This window comes from Ascaphus truei, chromosome 1, assembly GCF_040206685.1.
Source record: "Ascaphus truei isolate aAscTru1 chromosome 1, aAscTru1.hap1, whole genome shotgun sequence".
Lineage (NCBI taxonomy): Eukaryota > Metazoa > Chordata > Amphibia > Anura > Ascaphidae > Ascaphus > Ascaphus truei.
In genome coordinates this window covers 470,473,504-470,491,863 of record NC_134483.1, presented here as the reverse complement: position 1 = coordinate 470,491,863, position 18,360 = coordinate 470,473,504, and the positions used below count along the sequence as shown (strand labels likewise).

The 18,360-nt window shown below is 41.8% G+C and overlaps 1 protein-coding gene across 1 annotated transcript in view; it reads left to right on the top strand.

The window, feature by feature from the left end:
- GABRB1 (gamma-aminobutyric acid type A receptor subunit beta1) overlaps nucleotides 1–18,360 on the top strand; it is a 592,027-nt gene that overhangs the window by 263,369 nt on the left and 310,298 nt on the right. The window contains exon 4 of the mRNA XM_075567001.1: nucleotides 15,837–16,057. Coding sequence (XP_075423116.1) covers nucleotides 15,837–16,057 — 221 coding nt within the window. The remainder of the gene's footprint in view (nucleotides 1–15,836; nucleotides 16,058–18,360) is intronic.

The window sequence follows — 18,360 nt, the reverse complement described above, 5'->3', positions numbered from 1 at the left end:
AACCCCATCTACTATGTAACTATGTAACTATAAAACAAGCTCATTACACTGGAAACCTTCTATTAACCATGTTGATGTTACTGTAAAGAATGGAGTGATATTATAATACCATTGTGCTGTAACCACTACTTGTAAAGCACAGTCACTGCTTTCAGTAGAGATGTACAGTATGAAACTATCCAAAATGCAACATTTGTCAAAAAAACATTACGTTTTGCTTCCTTGCCAAAGATTTCGCAAAGCCTCAAAGAGAAAACATATTTTTTAGCAAAAATCAAATCTATCTACCAAGAGTTTGCAGGTTTGCCAAGCTTTTTAAAAGCCTGGCACTAAAAATAGCTCTTTTACTGAAGAGGATGGAGAGAGGAGAAAAAAAGAGAGAAGAGTTACTCTATTTAGTATAGTACCCATTTACTTATATACCTTACGAAACAGAAAAATGGGGAAATATACTGATATAAATCATTTAAATGTAATTTGCATATTCAAAAAATCTTATTTCCCTGGTATCTTAGGTGTGGTCATGGGTATACCTCCACATGTTGTACAAAATCATGTTTATGGAGGTACAGTATATAAGTCAGTGGGCACTCTACTAAAAAAGACTCTTCCTTCTCTTTCTCTATCTCTCAAGCCCTATTGTAGGGCCTGAAATCTGTCTTACAATGACTTGGCAAATCGCTTGTGAAGGGCAAATTTGGAAGGCTTAGCGACCTTGGGTGAAAGATTTTACATGTCTTTAGCTTTGGACAGCCTAGAAAGCCACCCAAAGTAATAACTTTTCTTACCCACATGTAACATTAGTGTACTTATAAAGTGAATGATACAGTATACAGCAAGTAGTAGTACAGCTTTTCTGTACTTTGGGAGTGCGGACATTTTGGCAAAAGAACTGATATAAATCTGTTAATACTGTATAGATTTAATAAAGCTTTTGCTATAAGAAATCCCATATTTTGCATCCTATAGTACCAACCAACATGCCCAATGTGCAAAGACAGAAAATACAGCAAAAGAGAGTAAGCTAATTTTGCTGAAAGCAAGGCACAATGGGACTATATTAAGAGAGAACAGACAAAATAAAGGGCAGGATATACTGTGAATGAAGATGGGACTCTATTACTAATTATCAAATAGAATGTGAACTGCTGTAAATAGGAATGACCAAATTAGAAAGAAGGATTTGATTATATCAGGCAGTCACAGGACTCAGAAGAAACACCTTTTCAGCTATTAGTTTAGAACTAAGGTTCTCAATTTTTATTATATCACAGAGCTCTTCATTGTTAATAATCATTTGGAGCAGCACCATACAGTACTTACACACAGATCTCATCAATATATTTATATATAATTACAGTATAATTTTTTTTTATCTGGGACCTAGAGATAAAACTGACTTTAGTAGGGGGAGAATATGCACAGAATTGAAGAGAGAGCTGCCTGAAGTGAATATTGGAATACTATGCGGACCACAGTTTGAGAACCACTGTGTTAAAAAAAGAGAGATAGAGAACATGCAGCAAAAAGAGCCATATATTGTTAGATGGAGATCATACACTGCACGTAAAAGAAGCAAAAAAGATGAAAATCTATCACTAACTGAGTTTTACAGAGATGAGTAAATAAGAAGTACTGTATAATGCTTTCGTTGAAATATAGTTTTATTTGTGCTGTTGTAATAATGTGTTCTTCTAAGGTTTCTCATCCTGAAAAATCGGAACACAATATGAAAGCTATACATAAATGTTGTAGTTCTTCTATTTTGGCATTGAGCACATCTATGTATACAACAGCATAAAGCAGAGGACACTACTATATTGGAATATATTTTTGCATTTTGGTTATGTTCATCAAGCATCATAATAATCTTTACAATGTCACTAAACATAATATTATAAAACACATAAGAGAAAGAGAGTGGGGTTTCGCAAGGCCACCGATACAGGAAATGGATAGAAATTTCCTGGTGGAAACTGTAGTCCTGGGCCCGTGAAAGCTGTTGGTGGCCCTGTGTATTTACGGTTGTAGCAGGGTACCCTCCCTTGCCTCCTCCCTGGCAGTGGTCACGTCGCGTGGGATTGTTTAGTGAGCTGTGTCGGCCATATTGTAGTTGGCGCAGCCACAAAAATAGGGACTTTGTGTAAGGAAGCGGCTATCTTGAGGTTGGCGCTGCAGAAAGAGGAGGTCCTGTTGTTCAGGATTTCCTCCGCGGACTGGAGGCGGCGTGCTCAGTCTTGAGAGAGCCGGCGAAGGGAGAGGGTGTGTACAGGGAACTAGTCAAGCCCCCTGGACAAGGCCAGACCCATTCCACGGTAGGCCCCAGCTAGTTCCCCTACACCGTAGTGGAATGTTGTAGGGCTGGCCAATAGTAAGGGACTTGCCCCTTAGTGTGCAGACAATTCAGTGGAGTAGATGGAACCGCGGCAGAGGATTCCCCAGGCCTGGTGGAACGTCCATGCAGTGCTACCGGACGTAAGGTGAGACGGGGATTGTGTCGGAGGCCGTGAATCGTGGGATCACGGATGCAGCCTGTCTGAATATACCCTGGTGTACCCGAGCACCCAGGAAGGTTCCCACGTGTACCAACACCACACAGGGAGGGTAGCGCTTCCCTCACATATATTTATGGGAGGGACTGTTTTGATGGACATTGTGTTTCTAGGGCCAAGGGCATTTTCAGTACTTTGGGGGACGGTAACTATGATTGTGTGTGTAGCCCTGTTTCCCCTAAACAAGATGGCTACTGGTGCTGCCCTTTACCTGTTGGCTCACAGGAGCCTAAGCCTCCACCATGGAGAGCCTGGGGCGATATACAACATAGTGGGAGGAGCCCCTCACAGCACCCAAACAACGAACACACACAATGTAAAATAGAAAGGCCTTTACTGGAACACATATATCATACTCTATAATGTCTATAATTCTATAAGGCTAAATGTATAACTACCCACACACCTCGCACGGCTGTATCCCACCACCGTGTAACCCACACCGTGTCCTGAGAATCCCAGACCCACAACGTCCCACACCCAAAGCCAACGTGTGTGAACGCACGGCCCACTAATTTGAGAGTAGTTATAGTTGGTGCACTTTCTGTAAGGTACCTACCGGGTGCTCCAGCATCCGGGCACGCCGACAAGAAAACAGATAGGGATCCGCCGATCCAACAATGTCCTCCCCGGTGCGCCCGCCTCCGCGTGGGGTGGTATCCCACTGGAGTGTTCCACGTGATGATAGTCTGATTCTGCCACAGCAGCGTGGTCCCAGACCATTGGTATCAGTGTCGCGCAGCGTAGCAGCCATGTCCCTGAATTATAGATAGCTAAAGGTGCAGGGTTCCTACCTAAGGGCCTCTCCCTGTAGCAGCCACAATCTATCACCGTGAGTCGGGGGCTAGCTGGGGCCTAGGGGGAAATCTGGCATAGTGCAGAGGGTCACAGACCCCTGCACACACCTCTTAACCCTATCCTGTCCTAGCTCCGACTGACTCATCCTCTTCCAGCGCGCAAATATCTATCTCCTGTCTCAGGAACCTAGCTGTGCATTTGGCTCCCTGGCGTCACATGGTCCCCGTGAAGCCTATTCCTATGGGCAACCGCATGCTCTTTCACCACTGTGCATGCGCAACCTTTCAATGGCCACCTCACACTTTCCGCACATGCGCCAGCCCCCGCGCGTGCACTATACACCAATCCAACATGGCGGCGCCCTGCAGATGGGCCGCTGGTGAGCCAGCCGCAACCACCCGGCAGCAGCGGAGGTAGGGAAGAGAGCGCGGGGGAACCGGGGAACCAGAGGGGACCTGGCTACATGTGTGTGTACAGTATTGCTGAGACTATGGGACCATAGTAAATAGGTTGCATATACTTTGTGTGGATTGAGGTTATTGGAGGCATACCAGAGAGGTAGACCGGTTCCCGTGTGGGGCTATCCCACCAATGCAGGGATCCGCACAAGTGGAGGCGCTGCATCAGCCACCCCAGGCTCCCCAAGCATGGAGGCTTAGGCCTCTTGTAAGCCTAACAGGTTAACACCATAACACCCGTATCAGCCAAATCTCCCTGAGGAGGAGGGAAGGGGTGTTACACGGTATATACATATATATATATATATATATATATATATATATATATATATATATATATATATATATATATATGTAGGCCTGTGTAATTTTGGGTTTACATATCTCTCTCATTCTGTGCAGTAATCCCTGTTAAGTGGGCAGGTTTGCCAGAACTCATCATGGAGGTTTGCCCTCAACCCCTGTGATGTGTGAGGTGTAGCAAAGGAAGTGACTGCATGCTCTGTGTCCACTGTTAGTGACACAGGGGTGGGCCTTCTGGAAGCTATATATTACACATCACTTCCTAAAGTTAGTAGTTCAAGAGTAGTTCAAGAGTGTGTCAGATCAGATCCAGACAGTGCAAGTGTCTGGTGCAAGAGCTGTGAGTCTGTGCAGCTCAAGTGGCAGAGTGACAAGCTGACCCCAAACTGTGTCCAGGGCTCTGGCACAGCTGGTAACCTCCCTTAGGGGAGAGGTGGCAGAAATAGCCCTGGCTTTATTACAGAGTCAGGAGGGAACTTCCTATATGATGTGTGGCTAAGTACCGGCCGCTATGATGGGCAGTCTGCCATGCATGATGCAAATAAAGATGCCCTTGATTCAAAGACCCTTCTTGCCTGTGACTGGAGTTAATCAGGAAGAAGATGCATCCAGGAGTTCTCTTCCAGAGACTCCTCCCTGCTATCGTGGGGTTCTGGAGGGATGGAGGCGCTGTACCAACTGTGAGTAGAACTCAGCACTACCTCATATGCCTGTCATGGTGAAATCACCACTTCCAACGAGCGGGAGACTCAGGAGTCCTGTGACCCAGCAGGTGCACCACACTACACTGAGATGTAACTGGGGGCAGATTCAGACCATAGGGGCCCATATGAGATTGGGTATGGGTCGAACTGTTACACACACATATATATATATATATATATATATATATATATATATATATATATATATATATAAATAAGTGTAGCCCCTGTAAGAAATAGTGGGCTACCAATCCTTCTCCTACTGGAGTAAGCCCTGGTAAGGGCAGACGCCAGTAGTAATCATGGGTTTTCCCCCCACCAAGCTCTGCCTGGAGTGATAGAGGTAGGCCCCTGACTCTGTAGCAGGCCTGAGACAGAGGGGAGGTCCTGCTGATATCATAAGGGGAAGGGCTGTATCTATTTAGTGGGCTGCTCCTGTGTGTGTCTGTGTGAGTCTGGAGGGAGTCTGGTCAGTTGTTGTTCAGTCTGAGAGTTCTGCCTGGGAGCAGGAGAGCCTGACAGTCTGTTGCAGAGGAGAGAAAGATGTGACTTTCTGGAGAGTTGAGGCTGTTGGAGTTGTGAGAGTGGAGAGTGCTGGAAACGGGAGAAAAGACACTCAGCCATACAGATTAGAGCTGACAGCACTGTAGTGCGTGGACCAATGCCCCTCACCCTGCTCAGGGGATGAGGGGGGAGATCTACCCTCACCCAGAGAGTATATCCTGGAGGTGGGGGTTGGGGTATTGAAACCCCTAACCAGCCCATCTGGCTAGGGTACAGCCTGGAGGAGAGGAGAGGAGGAAAGGCCTGTACACATTTGGAGTTCACTGCTGTATATGAACTGCTGTGTGCCGCTGTGCATGAAGTGTTGCTGTATCATTGTGCAAGGACAATAAAGAGTGCTGCTATTTTATACAAAAGACTGTGTGAGTTTAAGATCACTCGCCCTGGGACCAGGGTTTCTTCTGGGAGGATCTTAACCTATCCCTATAGGTCTCGCCAGAAGATGGAGGCGCTGCACCGGTGCTAAAGAAGATGGAGGCATATACCCCAGAAGCCTGGCCCTGTTATCCCCCGCACCAACGCGGGAGACTCAGGCCCTCCTGTTCCAAGCAGGTATGCACCACCATAATACATGTAGCCAGCTTTCAATACACCTTAGAGGCACGATCTGTGTCTGGGGAGGGGGGGGGGGACATGGGTTACATATATTTACAGGGTAACCAGGGAAATCCAGGTAACAAAGAGACAGCACACCGCAATAATGAAGTAAATAAAGCGTATTAACAACACAGGGCAGCCAACGTTTCAGTCCTCAGAATGGGGCCTTCCTCAGGGCTCTACACTGCCCTAAGGAAGGTCCCATTCTGAGGACCGAAACATTGGCTGCCCTGTGTTGTTAATACACTTTATTTACTTCATTATTGCGGTGTGCTGTCTCTTTGTTACCTGGATTTCCCTGGTTACCCTGTACATGTTTCTATATGGGACGAGCATCTGCCTTCATTGGAGAAACTGTGAGTGCAAACTATTTTTTCATTGACTATATAATATATATATATGCAGTGGTCGACAAATCACCAAAAAATCTACTCGCCGAACAAAAAAAAATCTACTCTTTACCTAGTACCACACGTGTGCTGCTTGGGCCAATAGAAGCTCACCACGATGTTAAATCCACTCGCCCGGGGCATGCAAATGTATAGGTTTGTCGAACACTGTATATATGTATATATTTATATATACATGCATACATACATACATATATATATATATATATATATATATATATATATATACTACCACTGCTACTAAATACTAAAGAGAATAACGTTTAATGGAATTGCTTTTTGTTGCATTATACTAGATTATAGCTAGATTCCCTTGCAATCATTGTTCTTTAAATGAATCAGTGGGTGCAGAGTAACAGAACAATATACTTGTATGTTAAAATCTTACATTTTTATTGATGGAATTTTAGACGATAACACAGTATGTATTGAATCCTACATCATCTTGCAATAGCTATAAGTAACCTACTGCATGGCCCTTGGCACCTAATCAGGCAATCCGGCATCACTTTCAATTATCCAGTGAGCAGGAATTATAAATTATTTTATCTTTTTCTTTCACAAATTGTAAATACTGGTAAAACTTGTTTTAGTATACATCTCAATATTGTTTATACCTAACATACTTTTCTATTGCCATTTATATGTATTACATTTATCATGCTTTTCCTATTTTACTGTATAGTATGTATTTTGCACAATATAGTAAATATTTATTGATATTCTATAGACCAATGTTTTATTTAGTTCAGTATTTTAGCATGTTTATTATTGTTCTAGTATTTTCTGTATGATTTATTTTTTTTGTCTTTAACCTATGCACCAAACCATCTGCGGCAAATTTAAAGATGCTCTGTGAAGAATAGACGCGAGCCAGCTTTAAATATTTTGACTCAAGAAATTTTCTAAGTCCCGCTTTTTGAGGACGTAGTGGTCGCGGCTGGGATTGTATGCCGAATTGCGTTGCAGGACTTTCATGAGTACCTCCCGGTCATTGGAAAGGACTCCTACAGAGGTCGTTTGTAACAATTTTGTTTAAAGGAAGATTTTATTTGTTAGCCCCATTCCCAGAAAGTGTGTTAACAGTGTCAATTGTGTTACTTTGTGTGTATGTCAAATTCTGGAATAAATTACAATTTATTTTACTGCTGTGTCTTGTTCAATCAGATGATCCCGGTAGGAAAAGGTGTTAATAACCCTGGTCTCCCGTGACAGGCTTACTGAAAAGTATGTTGGTGTATTATACAGTAAATACAGTGGTATTAGTAATAATGTTATATGATGGTATTGGTATTATATATAAATTTGATTTGACTTTTTATTTGTAAGGTGCATTTATTGTGTCATAGAATACCACACCATGGTATCAATACTATATTACAATATTATAATAGTAAGTATCAAATGAATCAGCTCTGTGTGTCAAATGTTTTCCGTATACAGGCATACTCCGCAGTAACGTACGCAATGGGGCCAGAGCATGTATGTAAAGCGAAAATGTACTTAAAGTGAAGCACTACCTTTTTTCCACTTATTGATGCATGTAATGTACGGCAATCGTCATATACGTGCATAACTGATGTAAATAACGCATTTGTAACAGGCTCTATAGTCTCCCCTCTTGCACACAGCTTCGGTACAGGTAGGGAGCCGGTATTGCTGTTCAGGGCGTGCTGACGGGTGCATGCGAGCTGCCGTTTGCCTATTGGGCGATTATGTCCTTACTCGCGAGTGTACTTAATGTGAGTGTCCTTAAACCGGGGTATGCCTGTACCTTATATATCTATAAAATGGGCAGTTCTGATTACCTAGAATCCAAACCTCCATTAAAAGGGGGAGAGAAACTCCGAAATTTAAGTGGGAGTGTGCATGACCAGGGGGCCGGCTAGCCCTCTGGTCGGGTAGGAGTTAATATTTAAATATATTTAAATATGGCTGTTAGTGTTAGGGTATTTAAAAGGGGAGGGGGCTGCTTACCTACATAACAATTATGGAGGAAATAGATCATTTCCTTCTGGCCCTCTGTTGCAGAGATTGGTTTGGGTATTCGTCACAGCGGTACGGTCAGGAGGTTCATTGGGTAATTTTCACCATTAAACAGTGTCAAGGTTCAGTTTAATATACAGAGTGCAAGGGTGCTCCAAAAGTCTTTATTAATTATTGCTTCTTATCCATAAATATATCATAGGAATAATGCTCATTAATGGAGTGGGTAAAACTACTAGGTGAGTGACTCAGATTCAATATAAGGCATAATACTCCTGAAGGTGATAGAAAAATGAGGATGGTACTTACACTTCACTGCACCTCATTGGAGATATAAACGGAATAAAGTCCAGAAAAACTCACCAAAGTTTGTAGTAGTGATGAATGTCCATATAAGTAGAATAACTCTTGCAAAGATCTTACCCACTCTTAGAGCTAACTTGATTCCTGATGGGCGTGTCCAGCCACCATTTCAAATCCATACAGGAACAAAGTATGCAAAAAAATGCACAGAGCAGCGCACTGCCCAGGGAGACAGGTGATATAAAAAAAATATTTATTGACTATAGACATGACAAAAAGAGGTGTAAACTCTCTTACGCATTTCACACAACACAGTGCTTTATCAAGGAGTATGGTACCACACACAGGGGGCCCCTTTATATACCTTAAAATCTTGAGATCGATATTCAAATTTTCACGCCAAAAAAACGGGTGTGCGTGATGTCACTGCGTGCTCTTGCACGCCCCCGTGGGCTCGCATGGCTTGACAGGCCTTCCGATATCCTATCAAACACTATCCAAACTGACGTCACCCGCTCAGACTCTTATGGATGCAGGAGGCAAGTAAGGGAGACACGCACCCCTCTCCACAGTGCTGCGTGACATGCCATAATGGCACATGTGCACCTCCACACACTGAGTACAGGACGGCGCCGCCCCCCACCTGCCCCCGGCACCCCTCTCCTGGGTGCAGGAGGCAAATAGGGGAGATACGTCCCCCATCCCCAAGCGTAACAGGGAACGCCATACAAACATGTCACATGCGCATCTCTGCACGCCGAGTCCAGGACGGCGCTGCTCCCCATCTGCCCCCGGCACCCCTCTTCTGGGTGCAGGAGGCAAATAGGGGAGATACGTCCCCCATCCCCAAGCGTAACAGGGAACGCCATACCAACATGTCACATGCGCATCTCTGCACGCCGAGTCCAGGACGGCGCTGCTCCCCATCTGCCCCCGGCACCCCAAGCACCCATGCAAGGGGGATAACAATGCACAGCCACCTCACAACCTGGGGGAGGGACCTCAGATCCACCAAGGGCATAGCCCAAAGAGGCTTCCCCCATCGATCTCACTCTTCCACCCTCCCCCCTGCAGGAAACACAAAGATAAGAGGCAGATGTATAACCCTCCATGAAAAGTACACACTCTAAATACCAAGAACATTTGCGGTGCATATCCTATACCAATAGACAGAAAAAAAGCAATCCACCCCAGCAGGAGCAGACACAGGACAGCACTCAAAGGTAAGTAAGAAAACTTGTATTGCAAGTAAAACACAGCACAAACATGACCAACGTTTTGGTCCTCGTAGGACCTTCCTCAGGTAAAGCATATAGCAAATGGAAATATTACTGTATGCTCATTTGCATGTCTTAGACAGGACTGCAACCCTGCCTTTCACCATTATCTCCCAGCATACAGTGCTTCAACTGCAGCAAGGGATTATTTAGGGAATATTTGCATGTCATTTTCCCAGAATCCCTTGCTGCAATGGAAGCACTGTATGCTGGGCGATAATGGTGAAAGACAGGGTTGTAGACCTGTCTAAGACATGCAAATGAGCACACAGTAATATTTCCATTTGATATATATATATATATATATTAATTGAAAGATTCAACAGCGCCTTGGTGTATACTAGCCCCATAGTAGCCCCACAGTAGACTCCTGACAACAAACAAACCACCTCTGATGAAATCCGTCAATCGGAAGAAACGCGTACACGTAGGGTACGTGGTTTCAAGGAGCTACGTTTGGTGGAATAGCTCGTGCGTCTGCTGCCAGGAGAGGGAGGACGTTCCCTGAGCCACACACAGCATCTAATGCTGGAACAACAGACTGTATACCTGAATTTCTGGAGGGACATCTGACTGTGATGCACCGGTAGCAGTGAGGTCTGATGTACTGAAGTAAACATTCGGCGAGCAGCTACTTGTTGGCGCATGGGTTTACCCATACAATGCTTAATTTGCATTGACAAATTGTGAGTGTGCATTTGTCTTGTGATTTTTTATTAAAATTTTGTTACCAGATTTTTCTCTTGTTTATATATATATATATATATATATATATATATATATATATATATATATATATATATAGACCATACGATACCGGTTGCAACACGACATCAAGGGACAGCACGCAGGTAAGTAAATCAAAAATGTTCTAAATATAGAACATTTTTGATTTACTTACCTGCGTGCTGTCCCTTGATGTCGTGTTGCAACCGGTATCGTATGGTCTGTTCTTGCTTTATGGGATAAGCACCAATACTTATTTACTTGCATATGGTGTGCCGGCTGTGCATTGGATTCTATATATATATATATATATATATATATATATATATATATATGTAAGTGGGTCACCCCCGGTTCCCCTGATCTTCCTTTGCCCCCTGACTTATCCCTGTGGCAGTGGGGGAAGGGGACGGCGACTTCTCCCGGTTGGCGCCACTATCTGGGCTGGCGCCGTCGGGGTCCTGATGCTCGCGCATGCACGAAGGGTTGCGCATGCGCAGATAGCCGCGGCGGCCATGTTGTGGGTGGTGTGAGGTTCGCGCAATGCGCAGAGGTTGGCAAGGGTAGCGGTGGCCATTACAAGTGTGCAGGAGCTCTGGGAGGTTGCGCAGGCGCAGTTAAGCGTAGCGGCGGCCATTACAGCTTCGCACATGCGCAGTAGAGATCGCGCACGCGGTCCCCATAGGAAAGAGGTCCTGAGTGGACTACATCCCCCAGCAGCCTCTGGCGAATGCCCTATGATCCCTGTCACCTGCAGCCAGCCAGCCACTGAGACTTGCAGATTCTCTGCAGCAGGGAATTGGATACAATGTTGTGTGCAGAGTCAGTAAGCAGACTGTGAGGCAGATGAGTCAGTGAGACTTAGGAGACAGAGGGGGAAAGAAGGGGGGCAGAGAGCTGCGAGCTTCTGCCCTAGGCCAGAAATCCCCAGGCTAGAGTTGAGGCCCTGACTTCCCACTAGTGAGGGTGGGTGGTCACAGGGACAGGCCCTAGTACAGGAATCTGTCACATTAGAGAGAGAGAAGTGTCAAGGCCCAGAGACTGTTGCAGCACCAACGCAGAGGTTTGGAATCAGACCTCTTCAAGCACAGCAGCAGCCAACTGGGTGGGATCGCCCTGGAAGGTACCCCTGACGCATCTTCACCGTCGGATCTTTTGCGAAGTCTGTTTGCAGGTCCGAGCACCGAAGCGCTCAGCAGATAACATCCATAAGTGCACCAACTATAAATCAGTACATAAGTGGCTGCGCAGTCACACATACCTTACTTTGGGTGTGGGGTTGTGGTGTGGGGGAATTGGACACGGTGTGGGCACACGGTGAAGGGTCGCGTCCTGCGAGACGCGTTAGCTACTGTGTCTCCTAGAAGAGAGACACTTAATGTATGACATGCATGGTTATGGTTTCTGTTAGTAAAGTCACTGTTCTTTTATATGCTGTGTGCGTAGTATTATATTATTGTCCTGTGAGGAACAACTCCCGCTCTGCTGGGAGCCATCGCAGGTGGAGGCGCTGCACCATATAGTATTGTTCAGGAGGATACACCCCAGGCTCTCATTGGCGGAGGCTCAGGCCTCCCTGTGAGCCTAACAGGTAAAGCACCACACTGGGTAATACATATAGCTCACCTCACATGCACCCTATCTGCGATTGGGTGGGGGAATATGGGTTACATATATATATATATATATATATATATATATATATATATATATATATATATATATATATATATATATATATATATATATATATATATATATATATATATATAATTTATATATATTAGATATTATATAATTATCTTTTCTACCAAGCATAGAGACCGCCTTATAGGGCATTAACTACCTGGAAGTGCAGCTATTTTGACTGTCTGTTATATATATACTGTTTGTATATTACGATACCAGTATACCCGTCAAATAGTTCCAGTTTGGTAAGATCCTTAGGTTACCAGTGCGTGTTGGTTATAGTACTGTATATTAGGGTGGCATATCCACCATCCAGACTGTACCAGTATACCAGTCAATTCAGTTGCAGTTGAGCTAATAGCCCAGTTAAGTTACTTGTGTGTGTTGGGTATAAATATAGTCAAATATGGCATACTGCCATCTAAACATTTTGTATGATTTTGTAGCTTTTGTTCCATTATAAAGTAAAGGGGTTATATTTAGGGATCTGAGACAGGCAGTATGTATAGTGTCAGAGTCAGAAAATTCGCCAACAGTAAGTAGCTGGAGGTCTTCGGGACTTACTGTTTAGCAAAAATAGCAATGTTGCCAGCAAATTGTAGCTGACTCAAGTATTCACTGTTGATTTCAAATTATTTTTCTTCCAATTCTTGAACTATTTTTTAAGCTTTGCAGACATGGTGTCTCCTTCACACAAAGCCTTGCTTATTCTTATCTTGTTTGTGTCTTCATGTTATCTAATGGTGATGTGACATTCTCATAAATGTTTCATACAAGCAATTTATCCTTTTTCAACAGATTGGGGCTTATTCTAGAAGCTTCGAAGTGTGACAAACCGCTTCTAATAGGCACGTTAGAAGCGGATTGACAGCTTTGTTATTATGTACAGTAAGCCCTTATCGCTTGTTAAAACCACATCTAAACAGCTTTTTTTAGAAGCGGTTTCACTCTTGCTCTGACAGTCTGATCGGTTTGTCAAAAAAGTGTGACTGGGGATGGACATAACATAATCTCTGTTCATTCCGCTTCTAAAGCAAGTACAACCCAGGCGGATTGATTGTTAAATCATGCGGTTTGTCACTTTTTTTTAGAAGAAGTGATATGCAATAGAGAATAGGGTTTTTTTTCTCACATTTCATTCTGCTTCTTGTGAACATGCCAAACCATGCGGTTTGGCAATTACAACTTTGGAGATACTATAATGAACCCCATTGTCTTCTTAATGCATTGAAAACTGCTTAGGTGTAGACAGAATCAAAATGCTTTTTCTTAATCTATGAATAATAAACTGAGTGATAGATTGTATTCTTTATTTTGTGGAATCACTTGTAAAACATGGATATGGTTCATTAAGTTATATCCACTGATATATTGCAGATGACTAGTTAAATATCTTTGGAAAAATCGTGTAAGTGATTGGAAGTAGACTGATTGGTCTGTAGTTTTTGAGGTTTTCTTTGTCTCCTTTCTTTTGGATGAGGATAAATATGGCCTTGCTCCATTGTTCTGGAATATTTCTGTTCTTCAAGCAGCATGTACCCTGTAAACAGTTTTTAAAAAAATGTCTCTACCTTTTACCAAGCTTCCTTCATGATTTTAATTGTTATTTCATCTCCCCCGACGGCCTTACCATTCTTTAGGGATTTTATTGCCTTTGGTACTTCTTCTCGCTCGTCGTCTGCTTGATTATGACCTATCATTGTTTTTGGACAATTTATTCTAGACGTTCTCAAACTGCTTTATAAGTGAATAGTCTTCTATAGTTGATCCATTGTTCTGTTTCAGTGTGATGATTTGATTTTTCCCATCATGAACCGCTGCTTCATCATCTTTAAACTTTTGTTATTTTTGATAGTCTTCTTCATCATATTGCAGTTACATTTTCTTCCATATTCAGTTATACTCTTGTGGATCATTATCAACAGAGTATAATACAAGATAATGATCTTGTGGATCATTATCAACAGATCACTCTGCACATGCACAATCATTTACCATTGATAAATAGAAGGCAAAGTTCTCCTCAACCAGGTGTACTTCCATATTTCTGTGAGTAAAATTGTTTCTGAAGAGTCTTGGGAAAATGAACTCCGGAACTAAATACATGTTGTACAGTATATACTGTACATATACATTGTTTTCAAGCCCCTTTGTGTCACAAGATCCAAAAGGAACCTTTGTAAACCAATAAATATAGTGTTGCACTTCATAATTCACTCTTTCATTAAGGTTATCCCCATATTTGTAAGTGTAAAATGCTGCCTTAGGGGTAATCAAATTGCAACCCCTCCGTGGCACAGGGGAATTTACCAAAATTGTAATTTTATCTTTAAAAGGGACAATTACTATAGTCAGCCTTTTGTATATCCGTTCAAAAGGACCCACTCTGTTTGTCTACTATCAAAAATATACCCTAGGGTAAATCATTGTTTAGTTACTGTAATTACATGTTAAAATAGTGGTGCATCAGAATCTGTATAATGCTTCTTTGAGCAACACCACCATTTTCTCATGTAAAAACATTAACTAAACAAAAAGGAAATGTATTGAATGAATGTTATATTTTCCTACAGTAGAAAAAATAAGGGTTTGTGTGTTGTGTAATATGACCATACAACATTTGGATAGTGATATTGCATACTGTTTGCAAAGAATTAAAACCAATCACAATATTGCTTGCATGTTAATGATGGCTAATGTCACATGACCTAATATACAGATAGTACATTTATATAGACTGTGATAGCTCAGACTTGTTGACTTGTAACAGAGTTGACGTTAACGCTGTTCATCATAACCTACACATAACAAATTTGAGAAAGTGGTACATTTTGAGAGAAAATGATGTACTGTAAACATAAGTTTTCATTGTTTTTTTGCACTGGCTAGTGTTTTTATCAAAAATAAACTTTCTATTCTTAAACAAGTTTGTTCTGCGCATAAGCAGTAAATCTTTGCATTGATTTGGAAAACATGGTGTTATTTTTTTGCCACTGATGACGAAATTGACTAAACATTATTAGGAGCGCATCTTGCTGGCTTTTCTTTCTCATTCCTTCTCAACCAATCACTGCTTCTCTTAGTTTCAAACGTATTCAACGTCTTATGCAAATATATTCTGAGTATGTATTTAAATCCAAATTTTTATGTCCTAGAAACATGGAGTGATTATTTATGAAAGTCTCCCAGGTGCAAAACTAGGGCAAAAAAACTGCAAAACAATTACGAAGGAAAACATTTCAATTCAAACCAATCTTTTCTTGTTTGAGAAATCATTGTTTTTGCCTCAGTTTTGCCCTGATTCGAGCTAAGAGCCTTTGATAAAGGAACCTTAATAAAAGAAAATGTTTTTTTAAACTTTCAAGATTGGATGCAGAGTGTGATATGATTTGTGACAGCTAGGGTTTGAAAACTCTGTATTTCCAAATGTCATTCAGCACTAAAAGTATCTGTTTGTATGTTTCTACAGGATTATACTCTCACAATGTACTTTCAGCAGTCATGGAGGGATAAAAGACTTTCATATTCAGGAATCCCTCTAAACCTCACATTGGACAACAGGGTAGCTGATCAGCTCTGGGTACCGGACACATATTTTCTCAATGACAAAAGATCGTTCGTTCATGGGGTTACTGTGAAAAACAGAATGATTCGCCTGCATCCAGATGGAACTGTTCTTTATGGCCTAAGGTAGGATTTCTTGTTATTCTACTTTCATTGCCTACAGATTGTTTTCTTTTTCTGCACAAATTTGTGGGATTGCGTGTTTAGCAAATGTGACCAAAATACAGTATATTGTAATTTTTTTCTTTTTACAGCATAAAAGACTGTACAACCTTACAATAATTTTTAGAAAAGATGAAAAATACTTCTTTGTTGATAGCTCAATTTGGGAATCTTAAAAAGATATTCTAGATACAACAATTTAAAAAAAGATGGTGATGCACAAGGAAAGAATAGTACAGTATAGCTGTGAGAAAGTAAGAATAGCTAGAATCCATGGTTATTGGTAATTATATTCATGTGTCATTTGTCTGCAAGACAGAAATTAAGGTTTGAGTTATGTACTAAATCAAGCTGCAGAAAATAAATGCAATCAAATTAATTATAATTTGCATAGAGAAGCAAAGACGGAATTGAAATGTAACATGCTTTAAGCATAATTTTCTCCAGCGTACTTTAAGAGGTGCTTCAGCTAAAAATAAAGCAAGAGGGTAGCTGAGCACACCGAACAGGAGATGCAAAAAGATTAGTGCAAAAAGATAATTTTAACGGCTGAACACAGTCATAGAACTTTTTGCATCTCCTGTTTGGTGTGCTCGGCTACCCTCTTGCTATATATACTGTTACCCTAACAAGGTCTTTGTTGCCTGCAGCACCCACATTTTTTCCCCTGCTGGATTTACCTTTGTCCTCATTCAGTTGGGGCATCCCAAGTTGCATATATCCTGATTCTTGTTATTTAGTTCTACTTCAGCTAAAAATAAAACCTATTTAAAGTCCATTGAATTTGTCCTCTTAATGAGTTACATTATGAGAATGTTAAAATGGCTAAAATGTGGTAAGTGATTTCATATTATTTGCCTATAACGTTTTATGATGAATGTGCTGAGCTTCAGTGGGAATAAGTGTCTGATTTTAATTAACCTGGCCCACAATACTTGATATATTTCAAAAGACTGAAAATCGACATAAAAAGGGATAAAAAAAAAAATAGGTTATAGAGCCCAATATCACTCCTTCTAAGCTTTTAAATGTATACTCAAAAACGTATTCCAGTAACTTTTAATATTTCATACACATGCCTCTCACCCATCATGAGACAGTTGAATGGTATTTTGTATTTTACTGGGTACCATATAATAGATAATGTATATATATTTTTATAAATGATGACAGCAAAATATGAGAATTAAAGTGTACAGATGTAGCCAGCTTTATCTCCAATCTGCCCTAGCACATGTGCTGATTAACCGTTGCTATCTCCTGCACGTTTAAATGTGCCGTTCACGTGATGGAAGACATTTCAACATGGCTGAGATACTGGCACCCCATACCAGGGCCTATAACTCGGGAAACAGGGGGTCCCCAGACCTGAAATGTATGTGGTTCAGATTCAGAAACCCCCCGCTTCAATACTATGTAATTAAAATAAAAACATTGCGATTGCCTGTTAGAGATGCACAGAGAGAGGGATTGATTCTGTCTGCTCTCACTGCGCAGCTCTTCCACACTGGTGCAGCTCAGTAGGATTACTGCAGCTACCATCTACGGTTTCCTGGAGGAATATTCAATTATATATCTGGCTACATCTGTACATACCTTGTAAAGGGGCATTAATACATAAGTATATGATGGTGAACTTATGTTTGTATATAGGATTGTGTAATAAAAAGCAGTATTTGTACTTTCAAGGAAGCACGAATATGCAGAAAATTGGACACGGGGTTGTTTAAATAATTGTGTCTTATTCTTACTATTGTCATCAGGGGGCACAAGGAGCCTGCATCACACTGTTAGATGACTTCCCCTCTAACACAGCTCCAGCCCCCACCCCCGAATATATCACAAGAATGTAACTGATAAATAACAGTGAGGATTGAGCAGAGCACTTGGCTCTGGAGTGAGGAGATGGACAAACAACATGTAAGGCTCAGATTGATCCTTTGATTAATAGAGGAAATATCTTTATCAGGTGGGCCCTTAAAGTAGCCAAATTCACTAGCCATCTCCCCTCCCCCCCACCCCCTTTATGATAACTAAGGGGTTCATGAGACAAACTACACTTCACAACCTCAGCAATTCTTATGTTTCCCAAATATTACACTTTTAAAAAACTCCCTGACAAGAGTACTTGCCCGGGTAAAAAATATTGCCACCATGGTCAGCCTCAGTCCATCAGCTCATAGGCAGATGCAATGATGCAATGACTTTCTATTGGGTAACCCACTGCCATATTTATAAATTGATCTTTTTAATCTATAAAACTGAAA